We start from the raw sequence: 24,091 nt of genomic DNA on the forward strand, positions 1-24,091 counted from the left end.
GGAGACCCTGATTTGATTCTTGGGTTGGGAAGATCCACTAGAGAAGGGATAGGCTACCCACTCCAGTAATCTTGGGCTTCCCTGGTGGCTCAGCTGGTAAAGAATCCGTCTGCAATGTGGGAGACCTGGGTTCGATCCCTGGGTTGGGAGATCCCCTGGTGAAGGAAAAGGCTACCCACTCCAGTATTCTGGCCTGGAGAATTCCATGGACTGTATAGTCCATGGGGTCACAAAGAGTGGGACATGACTAAGCGACTTTCAGTTACATGGAATATAGTGGCAACCAACCCCCAGCATAGAGCCTACAAAACTGGAAATCAATCTAAATTATTATAAGCCATTGAGACTCTGGAGTCATGTATTACTGCAACAGAACTTAGTAAAAGCTTGACTGATACAGAGCAAATTTCAAATAAATAAAGAAAAAATATTTCTATGTGTTTAATATGCCAAGTGTGTCTGTATCTAATGACTTTAACTTAAGAGGACATTAGGAAAAAAGCCACAGTAAGAACTGTAAGCAGAAAATGGAAAGTATGTCTGATAAACTCTCCATAAACTCAGAGTGCAGTTCAGTTGCTCAGTCATGTCCGACTCTTTGTGACCCCATGAACTGCAGCACGCTAGGCTTCCCTGTCCATCATCCAAACCGATGTCCATTGAGTCGGTGATGCCATCCAACCATCTTATCCTCTGCCGTCCCTTTCTCCTCCTGCCCTCAATGTTTCCCAGCATCAGGGTCTTTTGCAATGAGTCAGCTCTTTGCGTCAGGTGGCCAAAGTACTGAAGTTTCAGCTTCAACATCAGGCCCTCCAATGAACACCCAGGGCTGATCTCCTTTAGAATGGACTGGCTGGATCTCCTTGCAGTCCAAGGGACTCTCTAGAGTCTTCTCCAACACCATAGTTCAAAAGCGTCAATTATTTGGCGCTCAGCTTTCTTTACAGTCCAGCTCTCACATCCATACATGACCACTGGAAAAACCATAGCCTTGACTAGATGGACCTTTTTTGGCAAAGTAATGTCTCTGCTTTTTAATATGCTGTCTAGGTTGGTTATAACTTTCCTTCCAAGGAGCAAGCGTCTTTTAATTTCATGGCTATAAACACCATCCACAGTGATTTTGGAGTCCAGAAAAATAGTCAGCCACTGTTTCCACTGTTCCCCATCTATTTGCCATGAAGTGATGGGATCAGATGCCATGATCTTCGTTTTCTGAATGTTAAGCTTTAAGCCAACTTTTTCACTCTCCACTTGCACTTTCAAGAGGCTCTTTAGTTCTTCTTCACTTTCTGCCGTAAGAGTGGTGTCATCTTCATTATCTGAGGTTATTGATATTTCTCCTGGCAATCTTGATTCTAGCTTGTGCTTCATCCAGGCCAGTGTTTCTCATGATGTACTCTGCATATAAGTTAAATAAGCAGGCTGACAATGCACAGCCTTGCATACTCCTTTTCCCATTTGGAACCATAAACTCAGAAAAGAACTGCATTTTCTGTTTTTAAAACTGCATATAAAATAAATGATGCTGTTAAGTGATTTAAATATGCTACTGGGGAAAAAATTGTCCAAGTCTCAAAATCTGGCCCTGCCCATTCCTCTGAACCACTTGGCTGGTCCCTGTAGATCTTTGAGAATACACAAAGATCACTGTGATTTTTTTTTTTTTTTTTTTTTGGATGCAGTTATCTACTGATTTTTGTAATCTAACTGAAAACTTCACAATAATCATTTTAGAATTTCCTGGTTTTCAATCCTGGTATCACTGTAAAGTCAAAGTTCCTAAAGTTAATAGGGAAAAATAGGTTCTAAATAAGAGCCAGACCTCAAAGGGAAAAGGAAGGTGAAGGATTTTAAAACTCCTCCCTGATAAGATCAGCCTAGGTCCTACTCCAGATAGGCACATCCCCTTGAGATGAACACTCACACACAAACACAGACAATAACAATAATAAACGAATCTAAACTGCTCAAGGATAAGATGCTCAAGGATTGAAAGCTCTGCAGACGTAACCAATGCACAGTTCCTGTGATTATCAACAAGCACAGCTGACTGCCTGGCATCTATCAACTGCTCCACACGTGGGAAAGTGGATGAGCTCCAGGGAATATTCCGCTATGCACCTAGGCACGCTGGCAGCTGTACTCTCTAAGAGGATCAATGTTAATGAAGGACAAATTGAGCTGAGATAGGAATTGTCCAGCTTATAAATAAATGAACATCAATGTCCTATACAAAGGAAAAATTCCACTTTCCTTTTAAAGTCCAACATGTCCTACTTAACAAAATATAACTCCTGAAATGCTTCAATGCAGTTCACCAGGCTCCTCCGTCCATGGGATTTCCAAGGCAAGAATACTGGAATGGGGGTGCCATTTCCTCCTCCAGGAGATCTTCCCAACCCAGAGATCCAACTTGCATCTCCTGCACTTGCAGGCAGATTATTTTTTTACTGCTGAGCCATCTGGGAAGCTCCAAAGAGTGGAGATTTCCTGGAAAGACTCCACATTAAGGAATGAGAATCTTTGAGAGTGGGATCGTGGGATATACATTTTCAACAAGTTCTCAAAAATGAGCTTCTTATGTTGCCACTAGAGTTCATGAAATACAGACTTTTGAGACACTCTGCACCTCATGTGTCTTTGGTCTTAACATGGTTGTGCTTATTTTCAAAAGTACATGTCTAAGTGTGGCAGAGAGACCTGTTTCCACTTTCCCAGGGACATACAGTGGTCCTCCTTTGATCTCGCTCTGACTGTGTGACTGGGGACCAGTCAACAGAAAGTACACTTAAGTGACGTGCCATCTCCTGGGGTCAGAGGTCCATAAAAACCATCCATGGGACTTTCCCCTCCTTTTTTCTCTGTCAACTCTACAAAGACAGAGGTGGTGACCATGGATTTTATATACTGAAACGGAGAGGCACAAACAGATGGAGCCAGAGGCCTATGATCAAAAACACTTGATGTGGACTTTGAGCAAGAAATATGATTTGGTTTGAGCTAATATATTTTCAGATTTCTTTGTTACAGTAGCTCATGTAATCTTAATTAAAACATTAGAACATACAAATGCATTTTTATGGCAAATCAATGAGCATTTAACTCTCTTGCTAGCACACAAATTAGTTCTTAAGTTTCACCTAATGTTACTGTGTTTTTGTTTTTGACAAAACCCACCAAGTAGTAATTATCCTTAATTTCTGCTTAAGCTGGCAAGAATCAAAGCCTTTATATCCCTGATTTGTACTAAAGTAATAGTGCATTTTTCACTTAAAGCAGAAAACGTCAGAGCTCTGCTATCTTTAAGTTCTTAAAGAAGAAACTTCCAGCTTACACATGTGACTTTTTTGTTGTTTTCATGAGCATAATGCTCTTTCTGACTTCTCTTTGTGAGTGGATAGAATTACAGCAAGGAAAACTATGTGGTCTTTCCTGTGGGAGAAAATGATTTCTCACTGACTATAGCAGACCATTTACGGGATCTGAGAATGAAATGGGAGGTGGAGTGAGCCTGAATTCATGCTGCTGTGATGAAATATATGCAGAGCAGTCCTAGATAGTCCTAAAATTTTCAGGGAACCTACTCATAGAATGAACAGGTAAATAACCCTAAATGCAGTTTCTTCAAATTGTCTTCTGTGACCTGTCTCCTTCCAGGACCACTTATGGTATGTTCTGTGCTGACTTCAATCACAAAAGGATGCTAGAACAGTGCAGGGGCTCTTGTGCAGACATGTAGCTTCTCTTCCCTTACTTTTTACATTAAATGTCCTCTTCTCCTTGCATCAGTTATATTACCTCTCGACCTCTACACTGGTATAGCCCTAACCATAATGCCCTTTGTATTAGCTCGAGCCCTTGGATGTCAAAATCAGAAACCCAGTAGACTCAGCTTAAAATAATAAAGGGAACAGAAAACATATCCCTAGACTGGGGCTGTTTCATGGCGACAAAGGGTAAGAGAGCAGCTGCTAAGGTAGGAAGGCTGGAGGCCGGCAGCCAGGCAGTCTTTAGCCTTCACTCTGTCCCCGGTCTCTGTTTTCAGGCTCTGAAGGGCTGCTTCTCTGTTCTATGTGCATCAGCTTTCTCAGCATGATAGGGAAGTTCTGCCTCAAATCTCCAAATTCAAATATGGTAGCCTGTCAGGTCAATTTTCTAACTTCTAGGAGAGAGTAGCTGATTGGCCCTTCTCTGGGCTAACCAGCTGAGACTAGCTGGAACACACTAGGTGCAGGTCTAGGCTGTGGAGGTGAAGGAGGGAATCCCCAGGAGGAGAGACAGTCACTGATGTTTGTACAGGCCGGGCACCTCAAAGTCATCTCTAATCCTCTAAGTATCACTGTGTTGGTAAGCAACACGCAGGCAAGTCTAAAGTCTCCAACCACAGATAATCCGACCCTGATGGTTGGAAGCAGGAAACCCACTCTCTAGAACCATGCTTTCTAAAACGGGTTACCAATATTCCAGATAAATGTACAAATGTACCTTGGGGTATAAGAAGAAAATAAAAATAAACCCTCTTTATAAATGTACTTAGATATTTTAATTTCACATTTTCTCCACAGTAAACATATTAGGATTATAGTATATTTTGATCTATATAAATAAATCAGACATAAATTCATATACATTATTTTCATAAATTCTCACAACCACCCTATAAGTTCTGTGATTATTCCCTGTTTACACATAAGAAACAGAGATTCAGACGTTAGTTCTTAGATGCCTGGTTTGTCTTCCCTGCGCCTGCAGATCTGTCTCAGTGTATATGCATGTGTGTGCATTGGGTGGTGGTGCTTAACAAATATTTTAATTATATCAGTGGATCTATGAAAAGGGTTTGGAGAATGCTGTCCCAGAATGCAGAAGGTATGTAAATCAGAAAACTGAAGCCTGCAATTTCTGTAAGCATAAGAAAATTTTCCATTAAAAAGCAATAGACCTGGGTCTGAAGTCAAATTTACTGTTGTGTGTCTTTGGACAAATCACCTGACTGCTCTGAGGCTCAGTTGGTTGGTTCAGAGAGTGATACTCCCTTCCTTGATGGCATCAACAATAAGCTCAGTGTCTAGCTGAATAACAGCACTTATTGTCAGTACAGGATTAACCAGTCACCAGCAACCCCATCTTTCTCCCTTCCAGTGGAGCCATAAGCCCTTTGAGGACAGGTGGATTCTTACTTCCTATAGTATGAGTGCACTGCATTTCATTTGGGGAGCAGTCTGGGTGGGGTTCAGAAAATATTGATTTGATACACTCCTATCAAGACATCCTGGAATGTGAAGTCAAGTGGGCCTTAGAAAGCATCACTACGAACAAAGCTAGTGGAGGTGATGGAATTCTGATAGAGCTATTTCAAATCCTGAAAGATGATGCTGTGAAAGTGCTGCACTCAATATGCCAGCAAATCTGGAAAACTCACCAGTGGTCAAAGGACTGGAAAAGGTCAGTTTTTATTCCAATCCCAAAGAAAGGCAATGCCAAAGAATGCTCAAACTGCCGCACAATTGCACTCATCTCACATGCTAGTAAAGTAACGCTCAAAATTCTCCAAGCCAGGCTTTAGCAATATGTGAACCGTGAACTTCCTGATGTTCAAGCTAGTTTTAGAAAAGGCAGAGGAACCAGAGATCAAATTGCCAACATCTGCTGGATCCTGGAAAAAGCAAGAGAGTTCCAGAAAAACATCTATTTCTGATTTATTGACTATGCCAAAGCCTTTGACTGTGGATCACAATAAACTGTGGAAAATTCTGAAAGAGATGGAAATACCAGACCACCTGACCTGCCTCTTGAGAAATCCGTATGCAGGTCAGGAAGCAACAGTTAGAACTGGACATGGAACAACAGACTGGTTCCAAAGAGGAAGAGGAGTACGTCAAGGCTGTATATTGTCACCCTGCTTATTTAACTTCTATGCAGAGTACATCATGAGAAATGCTGGACTGGAAGAAACACAAGCTGGAATCAAGATTGCCGGGAGAAATATCAATAACCTCAGATATGCAGATGACACCACCCTTATGGCAGAAAGTGAACAGGAACTAAAAAGCCTCTTGATGAAAGTGAAAATGGAGAGGGAAATGTTGGCTTAAAGCTCAACATTCAGAAAACGAAGATCATGGCATCTGGTCCCATCACTTCACGGGAAATAGATGGGGAAACAGTGGAAACAGTGTCAGACTTTATTTTTTGGGGCTCCAAAATCACTGCAGATGGTGACTGCAGCCATGAAATTAAAAGACGCTTACTCCTTGGAAGAAAAGTTATGACCAACCTAGATAGCATATTCAAAAGCAGAGACGTTACTTTGCCGACTAAGGTCCGTCTAGTCAAGGCTACGGTTTTTCCAGTGGTCATGTGTGGACGTGAGAGTTGGACTGTGAAGAGGGCTGAGTGCTGAAGAATTGATGCTTTTGAACTGTGGTGCTGGAGAAGACTCTCGAGAGTCCCTTGGACTGCAAGGAGATCCAACCAGTCCATTCTAAAGGAGATCACTCCTGGGTGTTCTTTGGAAGAAATGATGCTAACTCCAGTACTTTGGCCACCTCATGCAAAGAGTTGACTCATTTGAAAAGACTTTGATGCTGGGAGGGATTGGGGGCAGGAGGAGAAGGGGACGACAGATGATGAGATGGCTGGCTGGCCTCACTGACTCGATGGACGTGAGTCTGTGTGAACTCCGGGAGTTGGTGATGGACAGGGAGGCCTGGCGTGCTGCGATTCAGGGGTCGCAAAGAGTCAGACGTGACTGAGCAACTGAACTGATACAAATGTATCAGCTTGAGCGTCATTCCTTCCAAAGAACACTGCGGACTGATCTCCTTTAGAATGGACTGGTTGGGTCTCCTTGCAGTCGAAGGGACTCTCAAGAGTCTTCTCCACACCGCAGTTCAAAAGCATCAATTCTTCGGTGCTCAGCCCTCTTCACAGTCCAACTCTCACGTCCATACATGACCACTGGAAAAACCATATCCTTGACTAGACGGACCTTAGTCGGCAAAGTAACGTCTCTGCTTTTGAATATACTATCTAGGTTGTCATAACTTTTCTTCCAAGGAGTAAGCGTCTTTTAATTTCATGGCTGCAGTCACCATCTGCAGTGATTTTGGAGCCCCCAAAAATAAAGTCTGACACTGTTTCCACTGTTTCCCCATCTATTTGCCATGAAGTGATGGGACTGGATGCCATGATCTTCATTTTCTGAATGTTGAGCTTTAAGCCAACTTTTTCACTCTCCTCTTTCACTTTCATCAAGAGGCTTTTTAGCTCCTCTTCATGGGGTCGCAAAGAGTCGGACACGACTGAGCGACTGAACTGAACTGAACTATCAAGTTTATCAGTAATGCTTTCTACTTTATTCTCTTTAATATTAAAATTGTTCAAGTAAATGGCTATATTTATTATTGTAAAAGTAGTATTATAAGATATAAATACCTTTCCTACATCAACAGATACTTGATGAATGCATAAATAAATCAAAACATGAATAAAATAGTTGGATGGGTAGGTGAACAGATGGAAGACTGGATGGATGGAAGTAAGGAGGCATGGCAGACTCAAGGAATATTTTTTTTAATTTAAATTTATTTGTTTTATTTGGAAGCTAAGTACTTTACAATATTGTATTGGTTTTGCCATACATCAACATGAATCTGCCAAGGACTCATCAACATGAATTCATTCATCAACATGAATCTGTACATGTGTTCCCCATCCTGAACCCCCCTCAAGGAATATTTTTAATTCACAGTTTCTGTGTTTAAGTAATTTGGAGAAACTGGGCGTTTTTCATTTCCAACTATAAAATGAATGTCCAGGAATAAGCGTATTTACTACAATAGACACTTCTTTGAGAGATCAAAATATTTCATTGTTTTCCACGTAAGTAGTGACTGAGGCTTTTGTGTCAACAGATTCAGAACACACTGGTCTAAACATCGCTAAGAATTTGTTAATATTTTGGACTCCTATAAATGTCGACAGTCACATCAACATTAGCATACAGTCAAAAAACACTTTTACAATTGAAAAATATGATTTGGTCAGTCTAGAGATGGATTCTCTTAACTCTTTGTCATGACATGTTAACATACCTCCGCTTTCCAGGGTTGGGGGCATTAAATGAGGAGTGATATTTTGTGATGTAGATAGAGGCTTACTCCTCAGTAACCCACCAATCATCTGTTGTATTTTGATTTCACAAACTATGACAGTATAAAGGCGTGCATGGCACAACTTTCAGATACACTGTTTTAGGTAATGGGAAATTGCTGGGTTCTCAGAAAAACCTTTTATACAGTGACCAGTGATGCAAACAGCATGGGAGGCAGAAGGCACGTCTTGCCCATGAACAATCTACGTATTCTTTACCTCAAAGTTTTGTAAAAAGCTATTGTTGCTGTTTAGTCATTAAGTTGTGTCCAACTCTTTGTGACCAACTCTTTCTCGCCTCTTTCCCAGGCAAGAATACTAGAGTGGATTGCCATTTCCTTCTCTAGGGGATCTTCCGGACCCAGGGATAAAACCCACATCCCCTGCACTGGCAGGCGATTCTTTGCCACTGAGCCACCTGGGATCCAGCTACTAAGTTTCCATAAATTAGGAACCTGAACAGTAGAGAGGTGTAGTTCAAGGAAAAATAAGTGCCCGAGACAAGACAGTGCTGAGTGTACACATTAAGGTATTTAGGGAAATTACTGTTTGGGGTCAAAATCACATTGAAAATGCTTGGCAGTATCTCATTCCCTTGAAACAAAGTCTAGTAGCTGGAGGAATCTTTCCAGAACATTACTACTTGGAAACTTTGTTTTAAGTCCCCCCAGCTAAACTATCTGAGTTAGCTTTTGGGTTTTGGTCCTCGGTAAAGGGGGGGAAAAAAAAGATGTTGCTACAGAGGGTGTAAATCCCATGCCATCTGGTTATGTTGCTGACAGTTCTCACCTCTGTCATACCAGGATTTACAAAGCAATTTTTAGGATGAAGTTGCTTTAACCTCCACTACTTGTTATTTGGCATCTCACACTCTCCTTTTCACATCTCAGAGGCTGTGTTGCTGTAAGTGGATGACAGTGTCCAGGGCTGTTATTGCAAGAATATTCACAGAGCACAGACATGGGAAACTGAATCAGACACCAAAGTCATTTGCTTATGAAACACTGGGAAACACTCAGGTCTATTATTTACTCAGAATAAATCTCATCAGCCATGGCTGGACAAAAATCAAGTCTTTGTTAACATGTGTGTATGCAATAACTTGATTAACCTATGAATTCCTGTCTAATTAGTACTTAGCATAAAGGACTCATAAACCAGTGTTGTATCTTTATTTATACTAGGATAATTTTTTGTGTGCATTTGAATTCCTAATGATCTTGTAGTGAAATCAGTAACTGACAGGTAATTATACTAATTCCCAGCTTTTCACACTACTGGTAACTAGAATAATAATTAAGCCACAGATAATCCCTGGCTGGTACCTTATTTTTGGCTTGCTAATTTCTGATCTTCCAACTAATTTTCAAGAGTATACAAATCCTTTTCGCCTTAAAGAAGTACTGGATTATTCTGCAGAGATGATGACGAATAGGAAGTGGCAGAAAGGTCACAGAATGAGTGAGAGATAAGAGTCTTGTCAAATGACAGTAGCCTGCATTGCTTAGGAATTATGTGGACTCCCAAGAAACATTTCTAATTGTCACCCATCGTGAAACAATTTTTCTTTCTTATGGCATCAAATAAATGGGGACTGCTCTTCAGCAAAGCAGCTCCAGGTTGCTGCTACTTTCCTATAAATTATCTGCATGCATGAATTAATTAAGGGAGTAGGAGGAACATATGCCGTGTCCACACTTTGGGACTCCTGCTGAGGCTCTCTCCTTGCATATCTATCTCCCTTGTCACTTATCCAGTTCCTCTTCACACTTTTCAATCAAAAGAATCTCCTAGAAGTTGATATATTTCCACCAAGAGCCAGCATACTGCTTAGCAACTAAGTAGCACTCAGTAAATAGAGGGGACTATTATTTGTTGCTGTTATTATTACTGTCATTACTTCTATTATTATTTTGCCCCTGTGTCTACTCTGCCAGGCTCTGACTCTATTACAGCATATGACAGATGAATAAAATATGAGGGTATCTTCAGTAATCAGAAAGTAACAATGACATTAAACATTTCTGACCGATGAGAAGAGACCAAGCAGAATGGAAGAAACATGGCAAAGTAAATAAAAATAACACAGTGGTGAAGACAGAAAAGGGAAACTCGTGTCCTGGAGGGACAATGGGACTTTGTGGGAAGAAGACAAAATGGATCACAGTGGGGCGGCCAATGCCCCACATCACGCGTGCTGATAAACCCTGAGGTCATAGCTTTGGCTGCTCTAAGCTGCCTCATATCCTCCCCTGGATTAGAAGTTTCCCAGTCCACAAGAAAATGAAGCAGGGCAGATAGAGTTGCTGTGGTCAGAGTTTGCTATGATCTGTCCATGTCTGCACCCGTCTTCTTAGTGCCCAGGGCATATCAGCTGTTAAATGTGTCTATCTCTAGAAACAGGATTTGTAGTACATTCTCAAATAGCATTTATCACTGGCCAAATCTAAAAAGATTCCTCTATTCATTTCATGAATATGTTCATTTGTTAACTATTATTGACTGACTGCTTGTTATAAACCAGCCTTGTGCTGGGCACTTGGGTGCAGAGAAAACTTGAACATAGGCTCTGTCTTCAAGATGCTCCCAAACCAAGGGGCAGAGCAGTGGATATAAATTGCGTCTTGGCAGGCACAGCATTAGGTAGACCTAGATCAATGACAATCCTGTTTTCAGTGTCTAAATCTGTTGCTCTGGTCCCTATCATTTCCCTGCACAACCTAGCATGAAGGAAAGTATGCTTTTGTTCAGCTGTTTGTTCTCCCGTGCATGCCCCGAGTTCTTAAGAGCTGATGCACCATATCCAGGCAGATTTCTATCCTTCTTTGCCAACAATTCTACAGACTTCCATGGTCAGCCCAGACTGTGAGCTTTAAAAATGAAAGGAGAACTATATGAAGTCACCAAAGGCAGAGAGAAATCAGGATGTCATTACATGAGAAGAGCTGTGATTGGCGGGCAGTTCTCCAATTTTATGACAATAGAAATGATTCATCTTTTGTAATATGTTTTATCCAACAGCTTATTAAGACATCCTCACTGTGTGCAACTAAAAAAGCCCCTCCTCTGTCATCAGAGAGTGCATCATAAAAGCACTGAAAGAAGATCATCTAGGCAGGCTCATAAATCGGGTCAACATTTCCCAAATACATCATAAACAAGACTGCCCAGCTACTATTTTATGTTGATTTAAACAGTAAATTTTAGTTATTTTGATACTTGCTTACTAGCTGTAATTCTAACACTGTTTTAGTGGTTAGTGTGTATCTAACACATCCCTCTCCCTTGTTTTTCTTTTTTTTTTTTCTCATAATGAAACACTTTTCCTTTGAAAACTATGTCTTTCTTATCCCAGTGCTTGTCATTAGATGGAGCTGATTTCCGCCCTTTGCTGGAGGGAAAAATCTCATAAGCAAGGCCAGTCCAATTAAAATCAGGAGCTACTGAGCAACAGGCTGCCTGGTCCAAGAGGATCTTTAGCATCAAGGATCACGCGAGCCGAGTTGCCAGGGGCCACCTGTGCTACACAGGAAGTCTACAGAACAACAGAATCAACACGGAGGGAAGCAGAGCCAAAAAATACCGAGAAAGATAAACTGCTTATGAAATTGGCTAAACTAGTGGGTTCAGTAGTTTCGGTTCTCAGGGAGCAAAGACTAGAGTCTGGGATAAAAGATTTTGATTAATGATCAAAACCTGTGAAAACAAGGGAGGCAGAAGCAGGATCTGAGATCAGAAAGAGGTCAAATTGGGGTCATCCAAAAAAGCCATGGTCATCCTGGCAAGTAGCTCTGGATCACTGGCCACCAGAACTGCCCAGTGTTAACAGGCAGAAGTGGCTGACCCCAAGACATCCTCTCCTTGTTCAGACACCAGATGCACGCAGCACCTGGAAGGGTGAGACCACAGGCAAGTGGCTCCTGCAGCCAAGGAGACTGGGAAGGAGCTGAGAGCAGGAGGCCACTGGCTGACCCCACTACCCACAGTGAGGCAGCGAGTTGTTCTGGGTGGCGTATCTCCATGTTAACCACACAGCTCTATAGATAGCACGTCATCAACCCAGTTATATGAGCCAGTAAATGCCCCTATTTTCTTCAAGTCATTTTGAGATCAGTTACTTTTCTTGCTAATCAAAAGAACCTATGCTTCCCTTCAAAGTCAAAGATCTGATGGAACTTCATAATGTCAGCAAAATATATACTGCTGAATTAGACTGGGGAGCCGAATTTAAACTCGTACCCACCAACACGAGTGCAGGCAAGGCAGATAAGCCCCAAATTTGCAGTGTGCAGCTGGCTTAGACATTTCAAATGATCAGATACTAAAGATGGGAAATGTCTGGTTTACTGGGCTGAAGGTTTTGTGATTTAAACTGCCAACTCACCAAAGGGCCACAAGGACTTTGGTTCAGATGCCATGAAACAAATGAAGTCTAGCATATTTTCATTTAAATAAGCTTTACTTTCTTGGGAGAAGACTTCTCAGTCTCCCCTCTGGTCAGGAGCATGAGAGGAAAATCCAACCAGCACTCCAAGCTCTTAACGGGGAACAGGGCTTGTTAAATTACTTTCATATGTGCAGAAGTTCATTTTCACTCTTGCAGCGATTTCATTAAGGTCCTGAATTTCCAGCAATATTTCAATTTATACCAATGTAGCATAAAATTTGCAATTTCAACACCTCAATAAAAATGATATGATATATAAACATATTTCATTTTCAATACATATTACATATATATCAAGAGGTCCAACAGCATATATCAATAAGTGTGTGTGTATGAGGCAGGGGGGAGAGACAGAAAGAAAGAGAGAGGGAAAGAGAGGAAAAACCCCACAGACACCAATGTATGTCATGGTCTAAAACTGAATAACAAATGATAATAGTGTAAGGATGAAGCATTGTTCAGCACCACTAGGTAACTGAAATGAACTTGATCTTGCCTGCCTTTAGACCTTTCTTGTTGGAATGAGTAAATCACGTTTGTAAACTTCTCTAGATAGACAATGTTTTGTTGAGTTTCTTATATTCCAACTCAGCCGACAGAACACAGTGCTTGGATTATCAAGTTTCTCAAAGTAATTTATGGAAGCAATAAGAGCACATATGCTGTGGGTCTTGCCCTGAAACTTATTTAATAAATATAAGAAGCAAAAACATAGCACTTGTTACCTCCAGAGTGTGGCGGGGGGCCGCAGAGCAGGACGACTCCCTGGCCTTCACGCACCGACACTGTACTTCTCATTTTGGTTTTAAAATTTTCAAGATCTGATTTGAAAACAAAACAAAACAGGATTTCAGAAAGGACCATAAATTTAAAATGTTTGTACAAGAGACATTCCTTTCTTTTTATAGGAAAATTAAAAAAAAAAAAAAAATCCCTCTCAGGAACCTTAGGAGAACTTTCAGCATTTGCTTTGAGAAGGAAACTTTGGATTTTGATTTATTAGTGTTTCTAGAAATTCAGTAATAAAAATAAAACTATTCTCACTAATCCAGTAAATTAAATTCACATATTTCTTTTTACTTATAGTGAAAAAAATACAAACTGCTTTTATCACTGCCCACATAATTATTTTTAAGTATTTAATAAAGCAACTAAGGCAAATACTATTTTGACCACCAGTGATTATTTTTAAAAACCATTTGATTTCTTCTAATAACAATCCAGAATAGCAAATTCTAATTCATATTCTCCAGCTTATAGCATGGAGAAAATTTATGGGCTTCATTTTGAACAAAGCTTAAGACTATGAGGAAAGAGAAGAAAAATCTGTTTCTCTAAACTCTGATTAAAAAAAAAAAATACTGTAGATTCCACAGATAATACACCATGAGGTGTCACTTTCTGTATCAGAGCAATTGCACTGTCAATTTGTGAAAGAATATACTTACTTCATAGCTTTTAAGGGTTGATATAAATTGCCTATGTGGTGACTATGAAAAGTAAGGCAGAGCATGAATTTTAAGATACAACTTCAAAAATTTCAACTTTGCCTTGAAAAATGCAGAAACCGAAACAACTATCTTCAAATTGATAAAACTACAAACTGTAGACACATATGAATATTCTAAGCACTGTAAATCAACACATCAAAGGGAAATAAGAACCCTACATTATTTCACTTTATTTTTACTAAAAATAGTATTGAATTGTTAGATTATACACATGGAATAAAACAATCAGCAAAACTCATCATATGTGTGACTATAAAAGGAGAAAATATAGTGTTCAGGGACTTATTCAGAGTTTACCCTACAAACATTATATAACATAGCATTATATCATCTTAAATCTATAACCCAAAGCAGCATTACCAAAACAGTAAGGCTCTTGAAATGTAACTGAGTTGAAACTGCATTACTGGAATGTTTTTCGAAGACTAGATAGAAGAGTACATCATATCAGAATGTTAGCCCATACATGGAAAAAGTTTCAAATCGTTATTTTCTGACAACCAAGTATGTATCATAATTTTTACTGATTTATGTCCAATTCCTTGTTCTCTTCTATTATATATAACTTCACATCAGAAAACATATTCATCACTGATTTTACCTAGAATACACCAAAAAAGATAAAACTCCTACAGAAACTAATGTCTCTTCTCCTCCAAAGGTGAAAATCTCTTTTGCCTAAACACTATGTATGTCTGTCCCTTGCTCTGCAGTGACACTGTCTCTACAGTATATAAAGGCGTGTGTGTGTCTGACTCTCTGAGACCTGGTGGACTGTAGCTGGCCAGGCTCCTTCGTCCATGGGATTCTCCAAGCAAGAATACTGGAGTTGGTTGCCATGCCCTCCTCCAGGGAATCTTCCGGACCCAGGGACTGAACCTGTGTCTCCTTCCTCTCCTGCACTGGCGGGCAGATTCTTTACCACTGCACCACCTGGGAAGCCCCATAGTATGTAAGGGCAAGGTACATTATTTGTGGAAACCTAAGGTGGCCAGTTCATGGAGAATATGCACCAGGAAGAGCAAAGAAAAAATAACTGTAGCACTGTAAGTGTTTTCCCAGCTTTTTTTCTTTTTTTTGAATCTTAGGGAGTATAGAGATAAAAACAGTATAAACATCCAAAGTTTCAGATTACTGATATATCCCAACAGATTACATATACAACCCCAAACTCAAGTCAAAGCTTCATATGGTTCAATCTTGACAAGAACTGTATTAGAACAAGGCCTGTCTAGGAGTCAAAATAAATAAGAACTCATGCCAGACATTATTTGGTAGAAATTTCTCAGATTTTTCGTCCTATCTCCTAATTCTTGCAAACTCTGACATTATTCTGAAGCCTCCAAAGCCAGATTTCAAGAAACCAACGTGATAAGGAGCATCTAAAAAGAACTACAACTAGGACCAAAGCTGAATGTGAACTGCAGAAAGAGGATGGATTGGTGGTTGCCAGTGTTTAGGGAAGTTGGGGGCAGGACTATGGGAGTGGTTATAAAAGGGCATTGTGAGGGATCTCGACCATGAGGTGGATATAAAACTACATGTGATACCACTGTATAAAACTAAATACACAGACACACACAAAATTAGTGTATATACAACTGGGGAAATCTGAGTTAAAAATCAAAGACAGAGACTTCCTTGGCAGTCCAGTGGTTGGCTCCACGCTTCCAGTGCTGGGGGTGCATGTTTGATCCCTGGTCAAGGAACTAAGATACCACAACAAAGATAAAAGCCACCTCTCCACATTTTTCACTTTCTTTCACCTTCTTCCACACCACCTACAGCCTGCAAGTGGCTCATCTTGACTGCCCTTCTGGCCACGTGCTGTGCAGCTCTAAGACATCTCAAGTTCTAATCACACCCTGGAGACAGTAACTCCCAAACTGACATTAAAGGCAGGAACGCAGAGCCGGGAGAGATACACTCCGGATTCTAATTGCTTTCCCTGTGAATATGCACGTGGGCCGTTCTTGGTGTATAAAGCAGTTCACCCTGACACATGTTAACTTTCTATATTGGGGCAGGTTGTCTAAGGGCTGCTTGCACACTTCACTTTCAAGTTGATCTCACCACACCAGAGAGAGGAAGATAAGGCCACAAGACAGGAGCAGTGCCCACCGAGAGGAGTGAGGGGTGACTCTGATTTCCTCTGACACGCACGGCTCAGTGTGGAGTCTGAGTCTACTGGCTACCTATCACTGATGCTGGTTTCTCTATGTGGATTCATAGGCTTAGAGTACATAATTCTACCGCGGTAGGACTTAAAATTAGCCAAAGAATGACTACTATTTCCCAACAAGAAGCACTTGTTTCTTGAGCAACAAGATGCGTTCAGCTAAGCGAAATGAGAAACATCAAGTACAATATGGCAGAGACAGAAAATAAAACAAAATATGCACTGATAAGGTCTACTATGGCGGGATGGATGTTACAGAATGGCCTATACATTTTTGACCAAAGAATTCTGTATAGATAATTTTATGGGAAATGGTGGAAAAGGTCATATGTTGAACTGGATATACATATGTGCAGTTGAGTATGTCATCAATACAAAAAAATGACAATAAGAGATGCCAAGGTTAAAAAAAAATCCCCCTCAGAGGATTAAAATGGAACATACAAGTAGCAATAAATCTGAAACTGGCCAGCTGACTAAATGGACCTAAAGTTTAAAAATTTAGAGTTCAGTCTCAAAACACCTTGTGATCATTTGCAATTAAAACACGAGAAGCTAATAAAATCAGCATCACTGAAAACTGCATGTGAGCTTTACTACTTGTATAACACAACCTTACTGTATTCTATGAGGTGACGTGTTGCTTTTTCAATTAAAATGCAAAATACTGTCCAATAGTGATAGTTAAATTGCAAATGGAATACAGATATTAGCAACATAATAGAAATCTACATATAATTCCTGAAATCCCTTTAAAGTTTAATATTGAAATGCTTAATGGTTTACAGTTACCAAATTAAATCATTACCCGAACAGTGTCAACGACAAGATTGCTTTTGAAGGAATCAGAAAGCTTCCATTAAGAGAAGTCATCCGTGTTAGTAAAAAGCCGGGGAAAAAAACACAATGAACACATCCAAAAAGACAATAAAGATCAAGACTGCAGTTCGGTGAAGATTTTGGTCTGAATCTCTCTGATATCAGATGTTATAAATAAAGAAGAATCCCATGCAATGATCCAGCTTCCATGATCACAGGTAAAACTACAATTAGCTGAAAAATCTCAGTAAAGGATGCCCTACTACAAAAAGAAAAAGAAAACTAGGGTTCAGGAGATGATCACGACTTTTCCTTTTTCCTGACAAAAGCTGAAACTTCTGGAAGGCTGCCCAAATGTGCATATAACACAGAACCCACTGACTCTTAATCATCATCAGTATCAGCAGGACATAAACTTAACCATTGTTTTCTGCTCTATATGCCAACCTCCAAATTTAAAGCATCTCCTCCTCTTTTGTTCCCTTTCCTACTTAACAGGTTAGTCAAATTCTCAAAATGTTTAATCAACATTGAAGTTTCTAAGGGAAAATTCTATCATGGCAGGCAATATGAATATCCTGGGAAAATAAGTGTTTCCTTCTGTAAAAACAACGGCTTACTCAACAAAGTCAACAGTATCTTAGTTTTTCTTCCCCAAAAGCAGAGCCAAGAAAGACTTGAGTGACTGAGTGTATATGGATGATTATCTCACGAGGTAAGAGAAACAGTCTGAGATGAGTAAAAAAGGGATGGAGGAAAAATCATTATGTGGTACATTACTTACTACAGTCAATGAGGGCTTGATTGTGCATGAACCTCTGGTAAGTGTATAAAATGCCTCCTAGAACTGTCAGTTTGAAAGATGTATGGGGAAGGGGGGTACTTCCGTGGATGTCCAACAATTAGGACTTCCCCTTCCAATGCACGGGATGTGGGTATAATTCTCCGTTGGGGAGCTAAAAATCGATAACCTCATGGTCCCTCCAAAAATTAAAAAAAAAAAAAACAAAAAAACATAAAACAGAAGCAATATTGTTCAGTTGAGTTCAGTTCAGTCACTCAGTCATGTCTGCCTCTTTGTGACCTCGTGAACCACAGCACCCCAGGCCTCCCTGTCCATCACCAACTCCTGGAGTCCACCCAAACCCATGTCCATTGAGTTGGTGACGCCATCCAATCATCTCATCCTCTGTCGTCCCCTTCTCCTCCTGCCCTCAATCTCTTCCAGCATCAGGGTCTTTTCCAATGAGTCAGCTCTCTGCATCAGGTGGCCAAAGTATTGGAGTTTCAGCTTCAACATCAGTCCTTCCAAAGAACATCCAGGACTGATCTCCTTTAGGACAGACTGGTTGGATCTCCTTGCAGTCTAAGGGACTCTCAAGAGTCTTCTCCAACACCACAGTTCAAAAGCATCAATTCTTCGGCGCTCAGCTTTCTTTATAGTCCAACTCTCACATCCATACATGACCACTGGAAAAACCATAGCCCTGACAAGACAGACCTTTGTTGGCAAAGGAATGTCTCTGCTTTATAATATGCTGTCTAGGTTGATTATAACTTTCCTTCCAAGGAGTAAGTGTCTTTTAATTTCATGGCTGCAATCACCATCTGCAGTGATTTTGGAGCCTCCCAAAATAAAATCATCCACTGTTTCCACTGTTTCTCCATCTATTTGCCATGAAGTGATGGGACCGGAGGCCATGATCTTAGTTTTCTCAATGCTGAGCTTTAAGTCAACTTTTTCACTCCCCTCGTTCACTTTCATCAAGAGGCTCTTTAGTCCTTCCTCACTTTCTGCCATTAAGGGTGGTATCATCTGCATATCTGAGATTATTGATATTTCTCCTGGCAATCTTGATGCTAGCTTGTGCTTCCTCCAGGCCAGCGTTTCTCATGATATACTCTGCATATAAGTTAAATAAGCATGGTGACAGACAATATAGAGCCTTTACATACTCCTTTCCCAATCTGGAACCAGTCTGTTGTTCCATCTCCAGTTCCAACTGTTGCTTCTTGACATGCATGTAGGTTTTGCAGGAGGCAGGTAAGGTGGTCTGGTTTTCCCATTTCTTTAAGAATTTTCCACAGTTTATTGTGATCCACACAGTCAAAGGCTTTAGCATAGTCAGTGAAACACAGGCAAATTTTTTTTTTTTTTCTGGAATTCTCTTGCTTTTTCTATGATCCAACAGATGTTGACAATTTGATCTCTGGTTCCTCTGCCTTTTCTAAATCCAGCTTGAACAACTAGGAATTCTCAGTTCCTGTACTATTGAAGCCTGGCTTGGAGAATTTTGAGCATTACTTTGCTAGCATGTTAGATGAGTGCAATTTTGTGGTAATTTGAACATTCTTTGGCATTGCCTATCTTTGGGATTAGTCTGTACCTCCCAGTTTTTCATTTGCAAACTGTGGACAACACCTGCCCTCTGAACCTCACAGGCTTTTTGAGAGGGAATCTCCAGCATCACAGGCCTGCAAGCCCTTTGACAAATAAAAAGAATTCTAGAAGTGCAAGACTCCCTTATTCCTTTTGAATCTCTTTTCCCCCTAGTATTCCAGCACTTATATATCTTAAATTATTCAATAACAATCTAAGATGTTCATAATTATTTTAATGTTCACAATCAGAAAGCTTGATGAGGTACCCAAGACAATAGCTCTCATTCTTCTAGATCCTGAAACCAGGTGCCAGGGCAGAAATCACAGGAGGGCTTATTCCTGCGGCATCCTGTCCATCACTGCATACGGAAATTGCTGGTGCGTTCATACTGCGGGGTTTTTTTTTTTTTTGCATTTTATTTCTTTTAATTGGAGGACAAGTGCTCTACAGTATTGTGCTGGCCTCTGTCGCACATCAACTTAGCCACAGGTATACATATGTCCTCTCCCTCTCTGTTTTTACAACTATCTGTACTTCAGTCTCTTTCATCATCTCATATATGATTTCAAACATGCAAAGATCATATGTACAAAAGCAAAATACATCTTCCAATAACTTCCATGCTCCACTTCTCTTAAATAAGCTCCCTTTCCCACTGACCACCTCTTTGTTTCCTTCCACTTTTTAAACTTGGGTTAAACTCAAGTCTGTATCTTCAAGAGTCAGACAAACCCAGCCACAAATCCCTTTCCTGAAACTGCCTGACATATGGCATATTCCTTCACTTGCTGATCCACAGTTTCATCATCTGTAAATTGAGGATAATAATAGAAATTATCTCTGCTATTGTCCTGAGGAAGAAATAAGATATCCCATATCATTCACTTAAAACAGTGTATTACATAGAAATGTTCAGAAGTGATAACTATCATTTTTCTTTACATTTTCTCAGGACTCGTGATGCTTCTACCACTGTGCCTATAGCAATGCTGTGTTGAACAAAATTTTGATTCAAAACATGCATTTTCTGCTTGCCTTCTGGATACATTTTGGAAATCTAAATGCCATCTCATAGTCAACATTTCATTTTCCTGTTCTTACAGTGACCGCTACAAAACCCTACAACTTCTGTACTGTATTGTTACTAAAACGCCCATGTAATTTGCCACTCATCATTCCTACATTTGTTTGATTCATTCAATTTTATCATGTTCATGTTTTTCTAAGTTTATCCTCTTTCTTTGCATTCTTCTCTAATTTCTTACTATCGCGATTTTAATTTTATTGGAAAATTTTTAGAATGCAAATTCACCTGAGGTATACAAAGTATATGGCCCCAATATGCCATGTCTGTCTTTTATATCTCAGCAGCCCCACTGTCATAAGAATATGCTCTATCAAAACTCACTAAATCGATACATGAAGGGATTAATGGATGACTGGATTTACAAGGCTGTGTGACAGAATTTTGTGGAATTGAGCTCATTAATTTTCACAAAAGCTCCATTTAAATGTAATATTTTTCCATTTTCTAAAAAAGCTGTGGCTCAAAGCAGTTATGGACTTTGACAAAGGTGACACAGTAAGTGGCAGAGCCACTTGCACTGATTTCAAACCCAGTTCTTTTAATCTTTACACCATGTGAGAAGCTTATCTAACCTTTGGGCTGGTCTCCCCAGCTGTGGTCTCACCCTCTCATCAATCCATCTATGTGCCCATAGAGTTGAGTTCCAGTTCAGTTCAGTTGCTCAGTCGTGTCCGACTCTCTGCGACCCCATGAATCACAGCACACCAGGCCTCCCTGTCCATCACCAACTCCTGGAGCTCACCCAAATTCATGTCCATCGAGTCAGTGATGCCATCCAGCCATCTCATCCTCTGTCGTCCCCTTTTCCTCCTGCCCCTAATCCCTCCCAGCATCAGAGTCTTTTCCAACGAGTCAACTCTTTGCATGAGGTGGCCAAAGTATTGGAGTTCTAGCTTTCTTCATAAAACATGTTTCCGGTTTTTAATACCTGCTCAAAATTTTACATCAGTCTCTCTCATTGCCTAGATGATGAAGTCAATTTTCTTGTCCTAACATTTGGCCATTCATTAGACAGACATGTTTATATTCATAAATATATGTGTGTGTGTCTGTATGCATGTGTGAAATATGTACCTGTGTTCTCCGTATTGGGATAAGAGAGCATGGTTTGTCATTCAGAGTATTTCTGATTCTAAAACTTTACTTATTCCCCATCCTTCTTCTTTTAACTTATGCTAAGTTTCCACATCTCAGTTCAGTTCAGTTCAGTCACTCAGTCATGTCTGATTCTTTGTGACCCCACGGACTGCAACACACCAGGCCTAACTGTCCATCACCAACTTCCAGAGCTTGCTCAAACTCACGTCCATTGAGTCAGTGATGCCATCCAACCATCTCATCCTTTGTCGTCCCCTTCTCCTCCTGCCTTCAATCTTCCCCAGCATCAGGGTCTTTTCCAATGAGTCAGTTCTTTGCATCAGGTAGCCAAAGTATTGGAGTTTCAGCTTCAGCATCAGTCTTTCCAATGAATATTCAGGGCTGATTTCTTTTAGGATTAGCTGGTCGGATCCTCTTGCAGTCCAAGGGACTCTTAAGCATCTACTCCAACACCACAGTTCAAAAGCGTAGATTCTTCTGTGCTCAGCTTTCTTTGTAGTCCAACTCTCACATCCATACATGACTAGAAAAACCATAGCTTTGACTAGATGAACCTTTGTTGCAAAGTAATGTCTCTGCTTTTTAGTATGCTGTCTAGGTTGGTCATAACTTTCCTTTCAAGAAGCTACCGACTTTTAATTTCAAGGCTGTAGTCACAATCTGCAGCGGGCTTTGGAGCCCAAGGAAATAAAGTCTGTCACTGTTTCCATTGTTTCCCCATCTATTTGCCATGAAGTGATGGGACTGGATGCCATGATCTTAGTTTTCTGAATGTTAAGTTTTAAGCCAGCTTTTTCACTCTCTTCTTTCATTTTCAGTAAGAGGCACTTTAGTTCTTCTCTGCTTTCTGCCATAAGGGTGGTGTCATCTACATATCTGAGGTTATTGATATTTCTCCCAGCAATCTTGATTCCTGCTTGTACTTCATCCAGCCCTGCATTTCGCATGATGTACTCTGCATATAAGTTAAATAAGCAGGGTGACAATAGACAGCCTTGATGTACTCCTTTCCCAGTTTGGAACCAGTCTGTTAATCCATGTCCAGTTCTAACTGTTGCTTCTTGACATGCATATAGGTTTCACAGGAGTCAGGTAAGGTGGTCTGGTATTCCCATTTTCTTAAGAATTTTCCAGTTTGTTGTGATCCACACAGTCAATTGGCATAGTCAATAAAGCAGAAGAAGATATTTTTCTTGAACTCTCTTGCTTTTTCTATGATATAACAGATGTTGGCAATTTGATCTCTGGTTCCTCTGCCTTTTCTACATCCATCTTAAACAGCTGGAATTTCATAGATCACGTACCATTGAAGCCTGGCTTAGAGAATTTTGAGCACTACTTTACTAGCATGTGAGATGAGTGCAATTGTGCGGTATTCTGAACATTCTTTGTCATTGTCTTTCTTTGGGATTGGAATGAAAACTGACCTTTTCCAGTCCTCTGGCCACTGCTGAGTTTTCCAAATTTGCTGGCATACTGAGGGCAGCACTTAAATACCATCATCGTGGTCCAGTTAAAAATACTCATCCTTTGTGACAGAAGAGTTCTCAGATAATTCTGAACTATACAGTAATTGTGTTTTAGATCAGCGTCTCTCACAGACTAAGGATTTTGGTTAGGCCCTCCTCCACCTGCTCTTTTTGCTTTCTGCAGACCTCAAAGAGCACCTATCCAGCACAAATGGCTTCCCACTCAAGCAGTATGATTTACTCCCCCCTAAGAAAGATACTGTCCGCTGTCAAGAGCACACAGAATGCTTGTACCTAGTAGGTACTTGCTAGCATGCCTTTCTGCTTCCACCAGGTGAACTGCTTATATTTGTTAACAGAACTGATCACCCTTGTTACATTTCTTTGCTGTTGCTGAAATTAAATTACTCGTGAAACACTAAAAATGTTGATGTCATAAGTGTGTGAAAAAATAGAACTGTTGCTTATAAAGAGAATTTTTAACTTTTGAAAAACTCAATAAAGAAACTCACCCTTTCCCAAGATTGACGCTAAAATAGATGGAATACATGTTGTAAAATACCATAGAAGCTTATAAATACAAGATAAAAATCTGTAGACTATTTCCATACCCAGGTTTCTTAAGAAATATTTTTAAAATTATCACTTAAATTCAAAGAAAAACAATAGCTGGAAACCATAGCAAATTCGTAAGAGGTATGGTTTAGACAAATAATGTAATGAATAATACTTTCCATCAAAGAACAGTGCTTGGCACCACACTGAAAACTAAAAACAAAAAGCAGAAGACATATACAGATTCATATTTGAAGCAGGAATAAAATTTTTATAATAAACAGATACTTTTTCTTGAAATGATTATCTATTTTAATTTATTAAGGAGTTTTTCAACTAATAGTCCAACTACTGGTCCTGACTATATCAAAGCCCCCTATGTATTT

The 24,091-nt window shown here is 40.1% G+C and overlaps 1 protein-coding gene across 1 annotated transcript in view; it reads right to left on the reverse strand.

Moving 5' to 3' along the window:
• The window catches only part of CNTN3 (contactin 3), a 286,007-nt gene that overhangs the window by 166,960 nt on the left and 94,956 nt on the right, over window positions 1-24,091 (reverse strand). The window contains exon 4 of the mRNA XM_052638038.1: window positions 13,330-13,425. Coding sequence (XP_052493998.1) covers window positions 13,330-13,425 — 96 coding nt within the window. The remainder of the gene's footprint in view (window positions 1-13,329; window positions 13,426-24,091) is intronic.

Source organism: Budorcas taxicolor, chromosome 1 (genome assembly GCF_023091745.1).
Source record: "Budorcas taxicolor isolate Tak-1 chromosome 1, Takin1.1, whole genome shotgun sequence".
In the NCBI taxonomy this organism is placed as follows: domain Eukaryota; kingdom Metazoa; phylum Chordata; class Mammalia; order Artiodactyla; family Bovidae; genus Budorcas; species Budorcas taxicolor.